Source organism: Corvus cornix, chromosome 6, assembly GCF_000738735.6.
Source record: "Corvus cornix cornix isolate S_Up_H32 chromosome 6, ASM73873v5, whole genome shotgun sequence".
In the NCBI taxonomy this organism is placed as follows: domain Eukaryota; kingdom Metazoa; phylum Chordata; class Aves; order Passeriformes; family Corvidae; genus Corvus; species Corvus cornix.
Window position 1 is genome coordinate 16,564,463 of NC_046336.1, and position 18,696 is coordinate 16,583,158.

Below are 18,696 nucleotides of genomic sequence, written 5' to 3' on the forward strand. Positions count from 1 at the left end.
GCCCTGATACAGAGCCAGGTGCTCTGCACAAAAGCCCTTTCCAGATCTCTGGAGCTTCAGGGGAGTTCCTTCATCACAAAACCCCTTCATTTTCCAACAAATCACTTGCATTTACTTACCAAGGTGTATGACTGCCTGTGAGAAGAAAAAAAAGAACAGGAAAAATATAAAAAACCCCCTAAAAACTGCTTTATGGAAAAATCTCATAGAATACAAAAATGAAGCCTGAGTTTTATAGAAAGAGTCCCACAGAAATTATAATGTGACGTCTACAGAATTTTATCAAGAATTATTACTTGTTCTTTTCATCTAAACCTGTATTCCTGCTAGAGATTTCTGCAGCAAGCCTGAAAAGTCCACTTATAAAGCAATACATTATCATTTGGACCTTACATAAAGATTTCCAGAGAAATTATTCCTTCTGCAAATCAGCAATTTCATATTAGAACAAGAGTTCACCTTTAACATTCATTATTATTGTTCTAACTGAACATTTTTATAAAACATTCTTTTGCTACCTTGCACATGCACTTCAGTGAAGTACTGCAAGATAGGAAAGATAATTACCTTTGTATCTTTGGATGGTTACCCATTAAACACACCTGTAATGGGAATGCACGTTGTTATCTAAGTTCCCACAAACATATTTATGTCTCATAGCAGGAAATGAGTTACATTCGGAGCTAGATTTGTATCTTTATTCATAGAATGCCAGCTGTGATGAAACTATTAGAGCCATTAGTAAGCAACTGTCAGTCCCAATATACCAGTGGATGCCACAGCCTGCTATTCCTAGGTGGGAATTCAATAGCCTGCCAGGTTGACATAACCACGTACAGCATCTGGCTGCTGGAAAGGACTTTGGCACCTCAGTGGTTCACAAGAGACTCATCTCCCAGAGCAGGCAGACACACAAAATGTATCAGAGACTGAGGTTAAAATATGACATAATTTTGTAAATTGTATTAACCAGACTCATCATGCATGTATCAGCTTTGAATTTAATCTCAGCATTAGCTGACTATTCCCCAGAGGTACCTTGCCAAGAAGATGTACTTTCCTTACTTTCCTATTTGATTTTTATACTACTAATCCTAAGCAAACTTGAAAAAGCAGAACAGTGGTTAAATCCCCCTCTGGTTTTGCAGAAAGTTTGTGGAAGTTGGAAAAGGGCTTAGGAAAGGATAATTTACCAACAGATACATAGCTTTCAGATCAGATTTAGCAACATGGCCAGTCTTACGGAAACAGGACAGGCCTTGCTACTGAAATCCTTGCAGAGTTATTGCTGCATCCATGACCCTACAATTTGTATGAGATGCTGCCTCTTGGCACCAGCTGCTCAAGATGCTGACGCTGTGTCCTCAGCAGTAAACTGGCACCAGGGGGATGAGCAGGCTCCTACGATGTGCTGTGGCTCATGTGGCAGGTGAAGCATTTCCATTTGGTAGTCTGTTCTTTTTGGTTTTGTTTTTTCATTTTGTTTTCCTGCCACCCGACAGATGAGTTGGCTTTTGTAATCTTCTGAATCATGTGATCACTCGTTGTCTTACTGAACTGGTAACAACACAGGACTTGTGAATGCACAGGGGAAGAAAAGGGTACTTCACCTTGTCTGCCATTTCCCTTCTCATCCGTCTGTTCATGCTCCGAAGTCTGACTACAGCAGAAAAGTGTGTGATCCTTGGGGAGTGGGCTCAGCCAAATGCGCTTTGCTCATGGAGGCTCAGAGGCAGTTGCTGGCACAGACAAGGCCTAATGCAAACCTAAATTCGCAAAGTCAGAAATTTTAGGTAAAAAGAACATAAACTCTGGTTTCTTCCGCTTCATTCCCCATCCCTTTGCAAGCTGCTGTGGTAACCTTTAAGAGAAGTGTCTCCAATGAGACATGACAGTGAGAGTATTGGAAAGGCGCTTCAAGAACCATCCAAAATAGTGCTTTTGCTTGCCTGAAGCATGCCTGTGATTGCCAAGTCATGTTAACACACTACTCCCAGAGCCTTGTTACTGAGAGGCTGATAGCCTTGGTACAAGAAATTGTTCCTTCAGCTGCAAATCCAGTCCAGCTCACAAACAGGCTTTGGCTCCATCCCGGAGCAGCAATGTTGGGTTACCTCTGTCCCCCCCCGCCCCAGATTGTTACCAGAAGACTTGAAAGAGCACAAACAAGGGAAATTACCACCTCAAAATCAGCAATTTCACACTTGAATGAGAGAGAGTTCACCTTTAACAAAGCTAAATTAAATAAAAGTAAATTAAATTATTGTTCCATTTGGACAGTTTTACAATACTGTGGGACTGGGACTGAAGGCACAGCCCTCTGCCAGGAGAAAGCTCTTGCTGATGAACCAGACCACCAGCGGGTCCAGAGCCCACAAACCCAGCTTTAGAGAGTGAGTGCCAGACCACCAGGTTACTCTACTATAAGTAGTTTGATGTCCACAATGCACAAATCCAATGTACAAATCCCAGCATCAAGTGGAAGTTCTACTGTGCTTCAAGAAAGCATTATTATATTTAAAAGGTATGGGATATTAGGCGGTCAATGGGAATTAGATAAAGAAAACATTTAAAAATGGTTAAAAAAATTATAATGCAAGACTGGATATGTTTCTGCAGATGAAATACTTTCAGGGGTTTTTAAGAACAGATTTTTTTTTTTTTTTTTTTTTTTTTTTTTTACATTTTAAACTGTCAACACTCTTCTGAGCAAACACTCCATTCACACTGAAGTGAGGATTTATGTGGAGATAAAGCCTTAGGGGCAGATTCTTAGTGTGAACTTGATTCTAGTGTGAACTTGCACCTTTATGATGGAGGATGGCTCTGCTTGTTTGAATAGATGTCCTTCTGCTACTGCTGTGAATCACTGCTCTTAGTGCTGACAATACACACGACTCCAGCAAGCTCTCCACATGAACTCCATGCCAACCTATCAACAGCATTTCTTGCCTTGGACTGAGTCAAAATTCTTCAACAAGTTTAGAGGACAACTGGCAAACACCTCATCTCCTATTGAAACAGAGGGAAAAAAAAGCAACAGATCAAGTGATTAGTGGACAAACACACAACTATTTCAGAATAAATGAAAAAAAACCAGTTAGACTGGAAAAGTAGTCTTTTTTTGTTGTTGTCTTGGAAGTATTTCCAAAATATGATTTTGATGAAGTTAAAGGTGATGAGTTATACAAGCCCATGTTGAGACACCAATAAAAACACGTACCTGCAGAAACCGCAAAAGTTAAACCTGCTGGACAATTATTTACTTCATTCATTCAGCCTCATCATTCCAAACTAAACATTCAAAAATGGTCAACAGTTTTGGAAGAGAGTGTTTGTAAGGAAGGCACCGCCTGCAGAACAGTGCCAGGTCTGTTGGCATACTCAGGGCAACTGCACACCAGTGATGCGGAGTTCTGGAAGGGAATGGAATTGTCAAACGCACCCCAGGGAACTTCATCTAGAGCCAGGGGAGTTATACTGGAATGTGAGTAGGCACAGTTAAGGCCAAACACAGAATTGGAGCAGCTAATTCATGGTACTGTTAATTCTTAAGTTAATAGGATGCATGTAAAAATGTTTAAATATATGCTGCATAAATACCCATGGGAAACAGACACAGAAGTGCTCATGCTGGTTTTTTTTTTCTTCGTAGCATATTCAGAACCACAGTGTTCCTGCAGCTGATTATGGTCCCTCCCTCAGACTGGAGAGTTACCAGTCCATTTCAATCTATTTTCTTTGTCTTGACCAAAATCACTTCATTAAAAAATGAGAGGTTCCTTGGAAAATATGCATAATATTCGGTGCAGTAGTACTTCAAGGCAGAAGGGAAAACCTACAGGAATGCTATTTACCTGAAAACAAACACCTCCTCAATTAAACCTGAAAGTATTTGTGTTTCAAGGGTATTATAAGAAGTAACTTAATAATAGGGCAATTTAGGAATATACAGAGGGGCTAACAGCTTTATGTGGTTTTGGTGTGCTTTATGCTTTATATAAACATTCACAAAACATCCAAGTTTGAAAAAGGGGAGAAATATTAGAAAATAAAGACTGAAATATGCCTTTTCATTGTGCAGATTACAAGTCTATGCACGAAGTTATGATTTCCATAAATAAGGAAAGAACGAAGAAGTTTGGGGAATGTATTTTGTAAACCACCAAGTATATAAATAGTTGTATTAAAGTCTTCGCCAATCAAGTTGTCAAATGGAAATTTCTACAGTCAAAACTTGAGTTCTGTAATGACAGCATTTTTACAAGTTGGCAAGTATGGGATTCATCCAAAGCCTTCTGAAATCAGTGAACATTTTCATGGGCTTGAATAAGTACTTTAACAGGATATGCTCCATAATGCAAATGACACAGTATTCTCAACACCTATCTCTGCAAAACTGCTTGAAGCTTTATAATCAAAGTGGATTGTTTTCAGCTTAGAATTTTTCAGCATATTAAAAAATCAAAGCCTCATTGAGGCTCTAAATGCGTATTTTTCAAAATAGTATTTTTCAAGACCTTCTGTATTTCTTTTACCTATATGAAAAAAAACCCCCAGCTAATGAGTAGAACAGAGAACCAAAAGTCATGAAATCCAGGCTGGGTTCAAACCTAAGCATGATTTTGTGCAAAATAGCCTATTATTCAGTGATGGAGATAGTTTTAAAGTGCCATAGGAATGGTCTCCTCCAGCACATGAAAAGCAAAGGTTTTTCTACTAACAAAATCTGCAAAAACCAATTAAACTTATTCTTTCTTCAATTATCTGCAATCCAGCAGAGAGTTTTGCAGAACAAATGGCCTAGAAAGCATTCATGAGTTTTCACTGGCTGGTATGGCTCCTGCAAATACCCACTAAGAAATTGCATTTACAAATATCTCCATATGTTATAGAATTGGAAATTTTAGGATGCCTTAAATCTCACTTGTTCACACAGAATTACTATCAAGTGTGGGATGTGGACTTGAATATTAAAAAGTAAAAGTAAGAATTGGTGATCTCTTTCTCTCACATAATAAACTGGCATGAGGAAATAAATCCCACACCTGATGTGAAGGGCAAATGAGTGTGGGACCCAGAGGTTCCCTGCCTGCTCCACTTAGTGATTATTGAGCTCAAAGCCTGACCCAACACCAGTGCACCCCAGAAAGAAGGCAGTTACTCCAGAGAAAATAATCCTTTCAGGCTTGTTCAAAGGTTTATGAAGGTTTGAAGGCTAAATGCAGCCCAAAGACTGTAGTGCTGATATTAGGATAAAACATGTAATTTTCAGAGTTCAGTAATAAGGAAAGAAGTTAGTGCTATGTAATAACTGGACGATTTTCCATGATGGCTTTCAAAGTATTCTCTGTATTTTCAGCCAATAAGGTATTTCTGGCTCTGGTTATTTTTGCACATTGCTCAGGCAAATTGCACACTGAGACATGAAGAAGAATGGTAATTTAGTTGTTAGACTTACCACACTTCCCAGAATGCTTTCCCATTAACAGTCCCTTTTGTCCATGGTTCACACCTGCCTTGTAAGTAGGAGGGAGGGTTTCAGGCATGACTCCTGAGCATGATTAGTATTTTGGTTTAGCTAACAAATCATAAGATTTACAGGAAAGAAAGATTTTTATCAAATCATACAAACATAGAATGGCTTGGGCTGAAAAGGACCTTAAAAATCATCTAGTTCCTAATCCTTTGCCATGGGCAGGGACACCTTCCACTAGAGCAGGTTACTCATAACCCCATTTAGCCCAGTCTTGGACATCTCCAGGGATGGGGAGTCCACACCCTCGCTGGCCATCCTGTTCCAGTGCCTCACCACCTTCACGGTAAAGAACTTCTCCCCGGTATCTAATCTAACCTTCCCTCCTTCAGCTTAAGGCCATTTCCTCTTGTCCTATCACTTCATACCTTTGTCAAAGGTCCCTCTCCAGCTCCCTTGAGGTACTGGAAGGTGCTGCAAGGTCTTCCTGGCGACTCCTCCAGGCTGAACAGCCCCCTACTCTTTCAGCCTGTCTTCATAGGAGAGGTGCTCCAGACTTGGGATCAACCTAGTGGCCCTTCTCTGGACTCACTCCAACAGGTCAATGTCTTTCTTGTGTTGGGAGCCTCAGACCTGCACAAAGTACTACAGGTGGGTCCCAAGATAAATCAAAATAAAAGTGCAGTTGGGGCTATTTTATTTTCCTGAGGCGAGGAAGTAGAAGGCCATGGTTCCCACTGAAGCAGAAGTGAAGCCTTCATTCCACTTGGAGATGATTAACAAGAGCAAGTGCAGAAGTTAAAAGCTCATGCAGCACTCATGATGGTGGGAGAACCCTGCCCTGCTCTCTCTGAATGACTCAGTGTGCTCACCTAGAGGAGGAGACGCCCAGCCTTCCCCTGCCTGATTCAAACCACAGATTTAGGAACTCAGGGGTTACGGACAACAAAGATTCAAGTCCTGCCTTCAGAAGACTGGAATGCCAATTCCCCCCATCACTGGTAAATGCTCTGACCATCTGAGTGTCGAATGGGACAGACAGAAAAGCATGACACCTTCCTCACTTTGTAAATCAAGTATTTCTCCCCACAAAGTTCATCAGCTGAAATTAGCCATTAAATTTTATCAGCAATTGTCGATCAAATGAAAACCTCCGGTAGGGTCTGAATGCACAAGAGACAATTACTATAGGTTTGAATAGCTGCAAGTAAGCAAAAGCCTGTAGCTGTATTTTATGCATGCTCAATTTATAAAATGTATTTTCTGATGTATATTGTTTATATATCTGTATTTATCTTACTGCAAAAATCAGACACCTTTGCTACAAAAGTAAGTCATTAGTGAAATAAGCACTTAAACTATTGGCTAGAGGTAATACTGAAGGTCAGGAGCAGTTACAAAGTAGGACATTGCCCTGGAGTTACCTCAGCTTTTAATTTCCTTCAGCCATAGCCAGCCTGTGCTCTGCTTATGGGCAGTCTGGGAACCCCACCAATAAAACCACTGAAACAAAACAAATCCAAAAAGCCTGCCCTTTCATACATAAAAAATGAACAAATCTGCTTTCTTTACATGCAAGTTGCCAACGTGGTTTGGTATTTTCTGTGGTTGTCTCTTCACATTCTGCCTATGCTAAAATAGTGAGGGAGATGGGAAAGCTGTTACCCAGGGTTGTAAGTTACAATGGACATATAATGCCCAGCATGTACCATATGTTAAGGTAATATGACACTACTTTATTTAACTGCTTTGGACTAGTAATAGTCAATAATTGTGATGAAGCTCTGATCTAAACAGTAAATTTCCATTTTTTTTTTTATGTCACTGCTTTTAGGTTTGATTAGCTATGTGAAAAACTCTTTGCTATTACCAATAAAAAGCTCTAAGATGGTGTTTGGTGCAGATGTTTTGTCTTTAACCTGCAATAATTGAGACAGATGAAGCAATGATATCAATGTTGCACATTTCCAAAACTGTCTTGATTTAAAAAACCCAAGAAAAGTCACCAACCACTCGTTTGACAACTTGGTAGTAGTACCTGATCTATCCAAAACACAAGCATCTCCTGCTTCCTGGTTTTCTCATCTAACCCTCAACCTGAAAAGAAACTGGGGTTCAAATTGAGTGAAGTAATTGCAGAGATACTTATATGGACCTAATTAGGGAAGAATGCTAATGGCAGAAATTTAGCACTCCAGGGTTTTGCATTTAGGGTATTTTACAGGAGAGCTCTCTGGCAACATAAAACACAACACGAGCAAGCGAAACCTAAAAAAGGCAGATAAATTGTGGCTTGCTTTTCATAATTATTTTCTTCAAAATAAATTACTAGTATTTGACCTACTAATCCTATCAATTTGTTAACAAGCCTATATTTCAAATTTATTTGCTCACCTCCGCTTATCAATTTCTACCAAAACTCATTTGAAAAAGATTGAGAAATCATGAATGGAATACAGAGCCGAGATACCCAGTGAGCTTCAGCTGGGATCTAGCCTGCATTATCTGGGTGACACAAACAAGTGGCAATGACTTCAAAGTGAAAAACTGGGAAGCATTCAGAGCTGAAGGGAAGGGCTGCAGCTGGCTTGCTGCACTGCCAAGCCCTGCTGCAGCCTCTGTGCTGGCTCAGCAAACAAGTTCTCCCACCAGCACTGATCTGGCTGGCTCACAAACAGGTCCCTCTAGACAGACTTGAGATAGATTCTGTTAAACTCTTTAGCTTTCTACATATTGTTGAAAAGGGTGGGATTTCATATCCCATGTCCAAGACAAGCCTTGGCTTCTTTCTCACCTCCTAAGTGGGGCTCAATTCTGACAATCAAAGCATGAGAATGCCATCACAAATAGAAATTACGTAAGCATGGGCTATGACAAGATCAGCAGGGAAAAAAGCAAACATCCCCAAGGTAATTCAAATAATAAGCTAGTGGCAACAAAAAGGAACAGCAGATTTAGTTACAATGACTGATCTGAAGCTCGCAGTGTTATCCCTCAGGGATTTTTGTTCCAGGATATCTTCAATATGTAGCTTCTGCCTAGCTCCTCAAAAATGAGAGAAGCAGCACAGCAATTCTCTCCACTTCCCCCTGCCACCACCTTGAACCACTGTTTTTAATCAGCCTTTCTTTTCTTCTCTGAAGAGGCAGAGATATATTTAAAAGTTGCACCCTACAGACAAAAGTCATTATCTTTTTGCAGCAGCTACCTATGTATCCTTCCTTAATATTAGACTCACTTTGATTTATGAAAATGTGTTGCAAATAGAGGATTGACACTGCGTGTAGCTAGGATAAGGACAGACAAGTCAAATAATTAATGAGTGCAAGTGACAACTCAGTTCTAAAATGCCTGTTAAATTCCCCTAAGTTACCCTGTGTCTTGAGAAAACACAAAATAAAACCTGGTATCTAGTGAAGAAAAAGAAACTAAACCCCTAGAAAAAATGGTCACAAATAACCAAAGGGGTGATTTTATAATCTAGGGAAATTCAAAGTGAAAGCTTCTATTTCTTTATCATTCTACAATTACATACCTACTGTATTATGAATGACAGTAGATCTTGAACATGGTGAAGGGCAGCAGAACTATACAAGTAATGCAGATTGTTGCTGTAAGTAATGACAGGAGAAATTAAACAAGGATTGGTTGTGCTGCATGAAAGTAGCAATTTCATCTTCCCAGTACACCTACAAGTATGAAAATGCTAACTGAATGTATGATTAAGCATAGCAGCCATGCTTATGTCATATAGAATTAATAAGCCCTAACAATAAAACCAGCAACACATTAACTAAGAAATTCAAGGAAAAAAGATAAACTGAGAATACCTTTGCACCATAAAATGGAAAAGTCTCGATGCATCAAGGTGCCCTGAAGACAGGGAAGAGAAACACAGAAAGCTCATTTTTTCTTTTGAGCAATGATGTGAAAAACGATGCAAGCAATTACACCTTCAGATTCCCAGCTGCAGTGTACCCACTGCCAACAGTTACAAATGAAAACCACACACAACTACAGCTACCACATGCGGATGAAAGCAAAGAGAGAGAAAAATTCCAACGCTATCATTTTCATGTAAAAACTTACTCCTAACACATTTCCCATGTTTTTGTGACATGCCTACAGCAGTTTATGCAAAAACAACCAGGGAATGAGGAACAGAAGACACAGCTGTTGATGTTGCCTCAACACCTTTGATTATAGGATGGTGTTTAACGTTTAAAATCCCATATAGGAAAATAAATGTCTTCTAAACTAATTTAATTGAGATTTTAGTTCTGTGCCTGAGACTTCTTGGCCAACATTATAGCCTGTTGAAGAAATTGGCTTCGCTTTTTGGAATGAAGAATTAAAGGGTGTTAAATTTGTCAGTGTAAGAAATGTATTAAAACATCCCCTGTAAGGATGTGAAACCCATCACCAGCAGAAACTGGGCCAGCATGGGCAAGGAGATGATCAATAGGATGAAAGCAAACGTCCCCCTGGTAATTCAAACACAGCTTGGTTGTAATACCCCAGGAGATTTCAGCCCCTATCTGGCAACTAACAAAGCAATTATTAACTTGGAATCCTTTTCACATATTTACAGGAACTTCCAGCAGCAGAAGCTACTGGAAAGAGAGTTTTCACCTTCCAGAATGTGCTACTTGATGTAACAGCTTAATGCATTTCAACCAATATGCAGAAATATGATATTGAATAGATTCTGAATCCTAAAGCAAAGCCACCCAAACCAAAACAGAATGAGCTTCTTTATAAGCAACAGGAACAAATGTCTGTTATTACTTTAAAATTTTCAGTCTGAATGAATACCAACTGCTTTCAGTGCTTGGGAGAGCTTTTCTTCCATGGTAAAAATTGCCAGAAAAGTCAGAATTTCAAAAGAAAAGTGATGAAGAACACTTTATTGATATCAGTACAATTAGACAATGCAATAAGCACTACACAGCAGTACATGTAGGAAAATATTACTGTTTACTCAAATTTTAGCTTTATCTAACATAGCTATTGAATTAAAGAAAATAATTTCAGTTCTTAAACTCTCTAAAATATTGTACCCTAGAAAAATTAAACCTCACCATCTAAGGAAATAAAATTAGGTTTCTCCAACTAAAAAGCAATTCCATCAAAATGCTCTCTTAACAAAGTAAATTTCTCCTATTCTGCTACTGTGTTCATCTATGTTTTACACAGACCACTTATCTGATATGATTAAATAACTTTTCTATTAAAATATGTTAAAGAATTAATATTATGCATTTAATATCACAAAACATGTCTTGTCAGGGTGTTCAAGTATCTGAGCAGGATAATTCTCCATCTTGGCATGTAGGAAGATTTGGGAAAAGATCCCTCTTTAAAGCAGATGAGCAAGATGACAAAATTAAGTTCCTTCTTTGCTCAGTGTGGCACATTACTCCTAATCAAGGCCAACTATTAAAACTCCCAAGCAGTACAGATGCTGCCACCACAGTCTTTGGAAACCAGGAGTGTGAGGTTACATACATTTACCAGAAGACAACCAAACCCAAGACCCACATGTTTGAGTTTAAACCCCATGGCTTTCAAAAATGACTGTGCTTTAGCTACTTTATATCCAGCTGGATTGATTTTCCAGAGGACAAAACACAGTTCTTGATGTCCACAGTATTGCTACTGACACAAAACAAATAGCAAAAGAAATTAATGTTCTAGCTCTCTGCTAGAGCAGAGATGGAATGTACACTGAGTAAACTCACCCATTGATAAGATGTTTGAATTACATACACATAGCTACAAATAGCTCTGTTCTGGTAATGCCAGTGGAGGCTAGATTGTTATTATCCATAGTACAGAAGCAGCCAGAGATCCTGGTGTGAAGATAACTAACAACTCTGAGAGAACAGATTAATCTCTCTTGGTTAATAAGAAATCATGTTATAGAACTAAAGCAGAAAATAAATAAGAAGCCCTTAAATTAAACCTGAACACCATATATCTGCAGAATCTAGGACGACTCTCATGGGAAGAAAATACTGCACCAAAAAGTAAAAGTCTATTCATCACTCACTGCAAGTACCAAATCATTAAACTGATGTAAGAAAGAAAAGTGGTAAATGAAGCCTTGATGTAGTAGAATACAAAACACACGACATTCATTGATATATCCTATTATTATGCATATAGTTATTAACTCTTGTAGTGCAGAAGAGTCCAGAACTTAGTTTGCCCAACTTATGTGAACTTCTCCCACTCTTCCAGGGTCTAATGAGCAACTACTTCACCAGATTATCAGAAAAAATTTCTCCATCTTCCTTGATCTGTTGTATTTTACATAAAGCCATTGGGGTTTAAAGAATTCAGGAAGAACTTAATTAACAATTTGAAAGGTGCAGATCTCTAGGGGCCATTTTTGCTCATTAATTTAACAACAAAACCTACTTCACTATTAATTAGAACATTTCTAACACAAGTGAAACAGCTTTGTCAGTCCAGGCCATCTTGTTATTATTTTCTTATACACTATGAATATTTAAAAGTGCAAGGAATTTCAGTAACACATATACCAGTACAGACCCTGAAGTAAAAAAATAAATTAGAAATAGACTGAAAAGTTACTTGACCCAAACAAATTTATTGGAAGAGAACTAGGTGCTCTAGAAGGAAAAACACATTATTGCCTGACAGTCAGGACATGAAAACAGAGGCTTTGAGGGACCTTTAAGATATTTTAATTTTTTCAAGAAGGGGTTCTGAAAGAATATTAAATACCACAGCTATGAAGATTAACAGTGGGTATAATATTTGCTTCTGGAGCAAGTCAACCAGTACCAACACCAACTATAACTACAGAGAAGGAATCTCACCACTTTTGGCCAAAAAATCAAGTATTCTAAGCCCCAGCACCAGCCATTCGATCCCTGGCTGAAACAGGACAAGGCAAGCCAGGCTTGCTAAGCTCTTTCCAAATATCAGTCTTGAGGCTGTTGACTGGTCAGAGATCAGCTAGAATCAATCTCCTCTCTGAGGTTTTGCCAGAGTCTTTTACTGGTCTCAAAAACACATTACGGAACTCTTCATGGAAAGAAAAGACACTTTCAAACCCCAGCACTAGTTCCAAGAAGCTGCTTCTCCTTTCTCCATATTTGTTTGCTAAAAACCAATTTATATTTGCTGACTTTGCAAATCCGCAATTATTTGTGATATACATTTATAAGATATGACTTTTTTCTTCATTATGTGCATTTATAATATCTACTGTTAAGAGGAACGTCTGACCTCTCATTAAACTGTTTCAGTCTTCATCTTTGCTGCCATCTGTAGGTAACTTGAGTGGTACAAAGGTAACAGTTCTGTGATCAGGACCTGTGATGAAAGCACAATGGTCTTGTTACCTGTCCCTTCTGATTTTAATGTTCAAATTAGGCAGAAAAAAAAGAAAGATAAAACATACAACAGCTTGTGGCTTTGCCTCTTCTTGCACCTCCAAGTAATCTTGTAACCGAGGTAGTAAACAAAATAAGGAAAATTAAGTTAGAATCACAGAATTATAGAATGGCTTGGGCTGGAAGGGGCCTTAAAGATCTTGTGGTTCCAAGCCCCCTGCCATTGGCAGGGATGCCATTCACTAGATCAGGTTCCTCAGGGCTCCATCCAGCCTGGCCTTGAACACTTCCAGGGATGGCGCATCCACAACTTCTCTGGACAACCTGTTCTGGTGCTTCACCATCTGTCCACTAAGAAAGAGCTTCTTCCTAACATCTCATCTAAAACTGCCCTCTTTCAGTTTAAAACCATTTCTTACTATCTGCCCATATCAAAAGTCCCTCTCCCTCCTTTTTATGAGCCCCCTTAAGGTACTGGCAGGCTGCAATGACAAGTCCCCAGAGCCTTCTCTTCTCCCCGTGGAACAACCCCAGTTGTTGGATCCATGAGGAGGATCCACGCTATTTTACAGCATTATTACACCATGGGATACACCAGAACATCTGTAATTTTGACTGTAAATATGAAATATAAGTCTTGGTGTATGTCTGGTTGTTGAAACTTAGTTTCTTTTCAGTGAGCCATGCAATGTTTTAGCGGAACAGTTACGGTACAGAGAACTTTTCAAAAGAAAAATAAACCAAAAGCAGAGAGGTTGATCATAATTTTAAACCCATTATGACCAGTTTTGAAAATCTGAAATCATACAAGTGAGGTCAGCAATTGAATTATTTGATTTAATGACTGGACAATTTTGATACATAAAAATAGATACTTAGTAATGAACAAGTTTGTACAAACCAGATTTCTTTTGTACAGTACAAAACAATGATGAAGATAAAAAAAGATTTGCTAGGTTACAGGGCAAGACACAGGAACAACAAAACATCATTGAATAAAAGTTTTAAAATTATCAGAGGCTTATTTCATAAATACAGTGCAATGCTTTCATTTAACAAATACAAAATTTACTATTTATCAACATCAGGAAATATATAAAATGTCTTTGAATGACAATCTGATTTAAAAACTGATGCAAATACAATAGCATTTTTAGAATTCTGAGGTAATATTACACATTATCTCAAAAAAAGCTCCAATAAATAAAACTAAACAGAAGGCAAAGTGCAATTCAGTGAAAATGAGAAAAGATAAAGCTTTTATTTTAACAATAGTAGAGAAATAGTTATTAAAAGTGGGCTTAAGCCTTAAAAAAATATTTTGGCTAATTTGCCATGTTTTCAGATAAACTGTATAGCTATTTATTCATAAGCCAACCTTTTATGAATCCAATTCTACAGAGAGAGGAATGGGGGTAGGTGTTTGCTTCCAGGTTTCTTACTTACATCCATATTCAGCTGTTAGAAATTTAACATTGCTTGCAGCTATCTAGTTCATCCAGTGCAACAGGGAAAGCTTAATTTATTTCTTAACACCTGAAATCCAGCAAGTTAAGATTTATTTTAAAATCTCCATTTGGGACATACAATGTAAAAATGCAGAATTTTTCAGCACTGCTTTTAACACTCTTTGTGCTAACCTAGTATAGTTCCAGGCTAAAGTCAATGGAAATTTTATTATTTGTATCAAGAACAGCACAACGAATAAAGTGCCAAATATTCTAAAATATCCTAGTATTTATCTCTGCCTTTAAAATCAGTAAAATCACCAGTAACTTTTCTAGGAGAAAGGAAAAAATAAAATTTACACTTAGTTATTGAAGAATATCCACAACAGCTTTGAAAGCATGAATTAGGCAGATTAATTTGTAAATCTGTTGATTGTATGTAAATAATACAGAGAGAGAAAAGAAGACTAATATAGTATTTGAGAACAGACACTACAAGATATTTATGCATCCATGCCCCAGCAGAAGTCAATGGGGAAAGCTGACAAATTAGATGCCTAAGTGTCTCAAATGATCTGGGCCTTATTCAGCTGAAAGAAAAATCTACAGAACACACAGTAGCTATGCATATTTAAAAATACAATACTGCATGCTCATAAATTCTTTCCATTTAATGAATAAAACCCAGACTTACAATTATTTCAGTATTTTAGAACCATTTCTTCCCCAGCTGCTAATTTACTAACTCAGAGCAGACATACCAAGAACTCTTTTCACGTAGTTTGTGCAGTGAAAAACACAAAACATTGTTTTTAAATGCTGGTCTCCAAGTTAATGAAAGTTGAAATATTTTTCTGCAGTGTTATTGTACTCACTTTTGTCAGAGCTTATTTACGACTTTCAGCAAAGTTGCTGCAAAAAATGATAGCATGATACACTATATCAGTTTTCCATGTGTTGTGGATATAATTCTCTTCCTAAAGCATTTCACCAGATGCGGAATTTATTTTAAATATCTAGTTTTGTTTACTATAATGCTACAGTAGATCTGGCTAGTTTGCTATTAAGAATGAACACACAAGTTCCTTAATACCTGTAGCTTGAACTTGAATCCCCTCAAGCTGAAAAAATACCTTTTAACTCTCTTGTACAGTCAAGTGTAAAAGCTGAATATACAACATCTAAAACCTCTTATTCATAAAAAATAATTTTATAGCAGTAAATGGCACTATCAAAACCCTATTTCTTCACAGGCAGTTATTTACATACTTCTTAGACAGCTGGTTTCACTGAGAAGGAAAACCAGAATAATAAAACTACATACATTTTATAAATACTAAAATTCCTATTTGCCTTTGTGAAAAAAATGGCTACATGCTGATGTTATTTTTTTTTCTATTATTAATGTTAATTGAAAACAATCTACCACTGGGATTAACTAAGAGAAATATTCTGTATATTATCTCCCAGTGAGATACCTTGATGTAAAGGAATTATGATTAATGATAAAGTGCTATTAAGAAAAACCTAAAACTTGGGAATTGTCTTAGTTGGGTTTTGTTTTTCAAACAGACGAGCATTTGTACAAAGAAAGCTACTTTCTGTGACAAAGCAAGCAGTAGATGTTTTGCCATTCAAGAAAAAACATACACTTCATATTTAATAAAAAAAATTTAACTAAATGAGATAAAACTGGCACAGTATCAAGAGACATAAAAATGAAAAGCTTAAAGGCACAATCAGAAGAGAGTGAATGCTACATAAAAATGCTGTTCTTGGAGTATTTAATCTTATTCTAGACCAAACCCCTCTGCATTTGAAATGCCAATGATCAGCTTTTGCTTCAGTTCCTTCTTGTTCTTGTAAGGAGGGAGACAAAGCTGGTTGAAGCAGGTATGGGCCACAGGTAACCTAAAATAATTTAAAAAATACCCAACAAAACACATTTAATAATAATGCAATAGAACCAGAACACTGCCAATTGCCTACACATTTTCAGTTAATTATTTTTTAAGTAGGAAATCCTGTAAAAGGAACATTTATCCTAATGGTGGTTCAAGTTCTGTTGAATGCAAGTAACACCACTGCTGGTCATAAGTACCTAAGGTGAACTTGTTTGCCTGCAACTCCCTCCCCCATCTTAATTTTTTTTTCAAGTTGGAAACATTCCCTTCTGGATTATGGAAACTCCAGGTACTACATGACTTCTCTAAACACAAAATCTGGGTATAGTCAGAATCCACAACATGGAAAAGGAAGCTGGGTCCTGCAGTAGGTACAGACACACCTAGAAGAACCACAGTTAGGTATCTGTGAGGATACAGAATACAGCCTGGTAGAACACATCTTTACAGACCTAAGTGGGGAGCTCTGAAGAAATGATGAAATGCTGGAAAAACAACAGTTCACAAATTCTGGTCTCAGCTATACCAACACTTTCAGTTCCAAGTTTCTCCTGAGAAAGAGCTTGAATATACGTATTGCAGGTAGGACTAAGGAATGCCTGACTAAAACACTGGAAACTTTATTTCTCCCTAGAATAGCTTAAGTTGATGAACCACAGGTGATAAAAAGCTACAGGAACTCCTTGCCCTTTAAATTCTCAAGTGACTTGGAGGACACACACGGATATAGTCAAGGATATAGACTTCGCCCCTCAAGTAATCTGCTGTAGGAGGAGACAGGAGAAAGACAACAAGCTGAAGCTCAACCTGACATTTGGAAAACACACTGAAAAATGTATTAAATCTGGACACACCTATTTTATTATGTGACTCAAAAGCCCTCTAGATCTCTTTTAATTTAATCCCTCAGTCTTTTGAATGACCCCAACTTGGCCTTTGATCATTGGCAAACACTCTCAAAAGGGGGTGGAACCCCCAAGTCTTGAAACCCAAGCTACTTTCCCCTCCCTGCCCTTTAAATGATCAGCAAAGAGCTGTTAATTGGACTGGAGTCTTGGCTTCAGAAAGTTGAGAAGCTTTTATTAATTTGACAATTTTTATTGCTATTAAATTCTTTGATCCTATTGTGTGAGCAGTATGATGATGGTGTCTACATTCATTCCTGTGCAGGCAGTCTGACAGCAACAATTATCTTGCAAAACACAGACCCTACAGCCGTTTAAAATGCACGCTATTTCAAAACACATTTTCTCATTTTTAAGAAAAAGAACAATTTACAGAAGAAACATAAAGAGTGATTCAATGTTGACTGATTTTTCTTCATTTTTCATCTGATCTTCATGTTCCTTTAATGTTACTGGAACCAGTCATTAGATCATTGAGAAAAGCATTAGAAATACCTCAGTAATGAGATAAATTCAATTTAAAAAAACTCAAAATGTATTATGTTTATGCATTTAGATCAGCTCTTCACAGAAAACCCAGCAGAATTCAGACTTTGAAAAATATAGTTCCATTTAAGTATTTTGATTACTCTAAATGTTTGGGAAATCTAGATAAAGCCAGTAATTACTGCTTCACAGTGAGCTTCAGAGCAGCAAGTTTTTCCATACAGTTTTCAAATCGCTTAAACTTTCTCCAGTCTTAAGAAGAAAAATACTAATAGGAAAGTGTATCCCAAGTAAATTCAACACAAAATAAAACGCTGCCAGAAGCATATGAACTTGGTATGAACAAATTAATCACAATGAAATTGCAAGACTGCTTTGCTCCTGTATCTTCTGAGCACCTTCTGTATCAGCCACTCACCAGAGGCTCTAAAGAATGCTGCACACCCTCACAGCCACACGCTGAAATTCTTATTTAGACCATCAAGACAGAATGCAAGCATTTTCTGCAACTGCAGAGGTTGTGATAAATAATGCCATCAAATGCAACAAATTCAGGAAAATTCACGGTAGTTCAAGGTATATTTTCATTAGGTCAGCTGCCATGTTAGGAATGATTAAATACATAATTTATTTGAATTGAAAACATGTAAATAATCACTATAAATAATTACTGTCCTCAAATGTAAACATTGACTGGAAAAACAACTTTTAAATCTATGCAATCAATAAATGGGTATACTTGAAGGCAAACTAAAGGAGTCCATGCAGTTTCTTCCTTGCACTGCTTTACCAAAATCTGAATATCGATCTAATACCGATATCCAACTGAGACGGACAAAAACTCTCTAACAGTTTAGAGTTAGAAAGTGTATGTTTATTTGGCGCCAGGCACTGCGTGGGATAGCTCCCTAAGATGCAGGGCCCTGATCCAAGCAAACACAATACCTTTTATTTCCAAACATTATGAATATCCAAAATACAAATGCATATTCATAACATTAACACCTCCCATTCTCCGCTTTGTATGGAAATGAGCTTACATGTCATTAAGCGTTCGTAGTGTGTGCTCTGAATTGAGTCAGTGGTCTTGAATTGGGTCAGTGGTCTTAA

The 18,696-nt window shown here is 37.6% G+C and overlaps 1 protein-coding gene across 2 annotated transcripts in view; it reads right to left on the minus strand.

Moving 5' to 3' along the window:
- Nucleotides 1-13,659: 13,659 nt before the first annotated feature.
- The window catches only part of HECTD2 (HECT domain E3 ubiquitin protein ligase 2), a 35,272-nt gene continuing 30,235 nt past the window's right edge, over nucleotides 13,660-18,696 (minus strand). For both annotated transcript variants that reach the window (XM_039553629.1, XM_020583832.2), the window contains exon 21: nucleotides 13,660-16,202. In XM_039553629.1, the coding sequence (XP_039409563.1) occupies nucleotides 16,082-16,202 (121 nt within the window). In that variant the 3' untranslated portion in view covers nucleotides 13,660-16,081. The remainder of the gene's footprint in view (nucleotides 16,203-18,696) is intronic.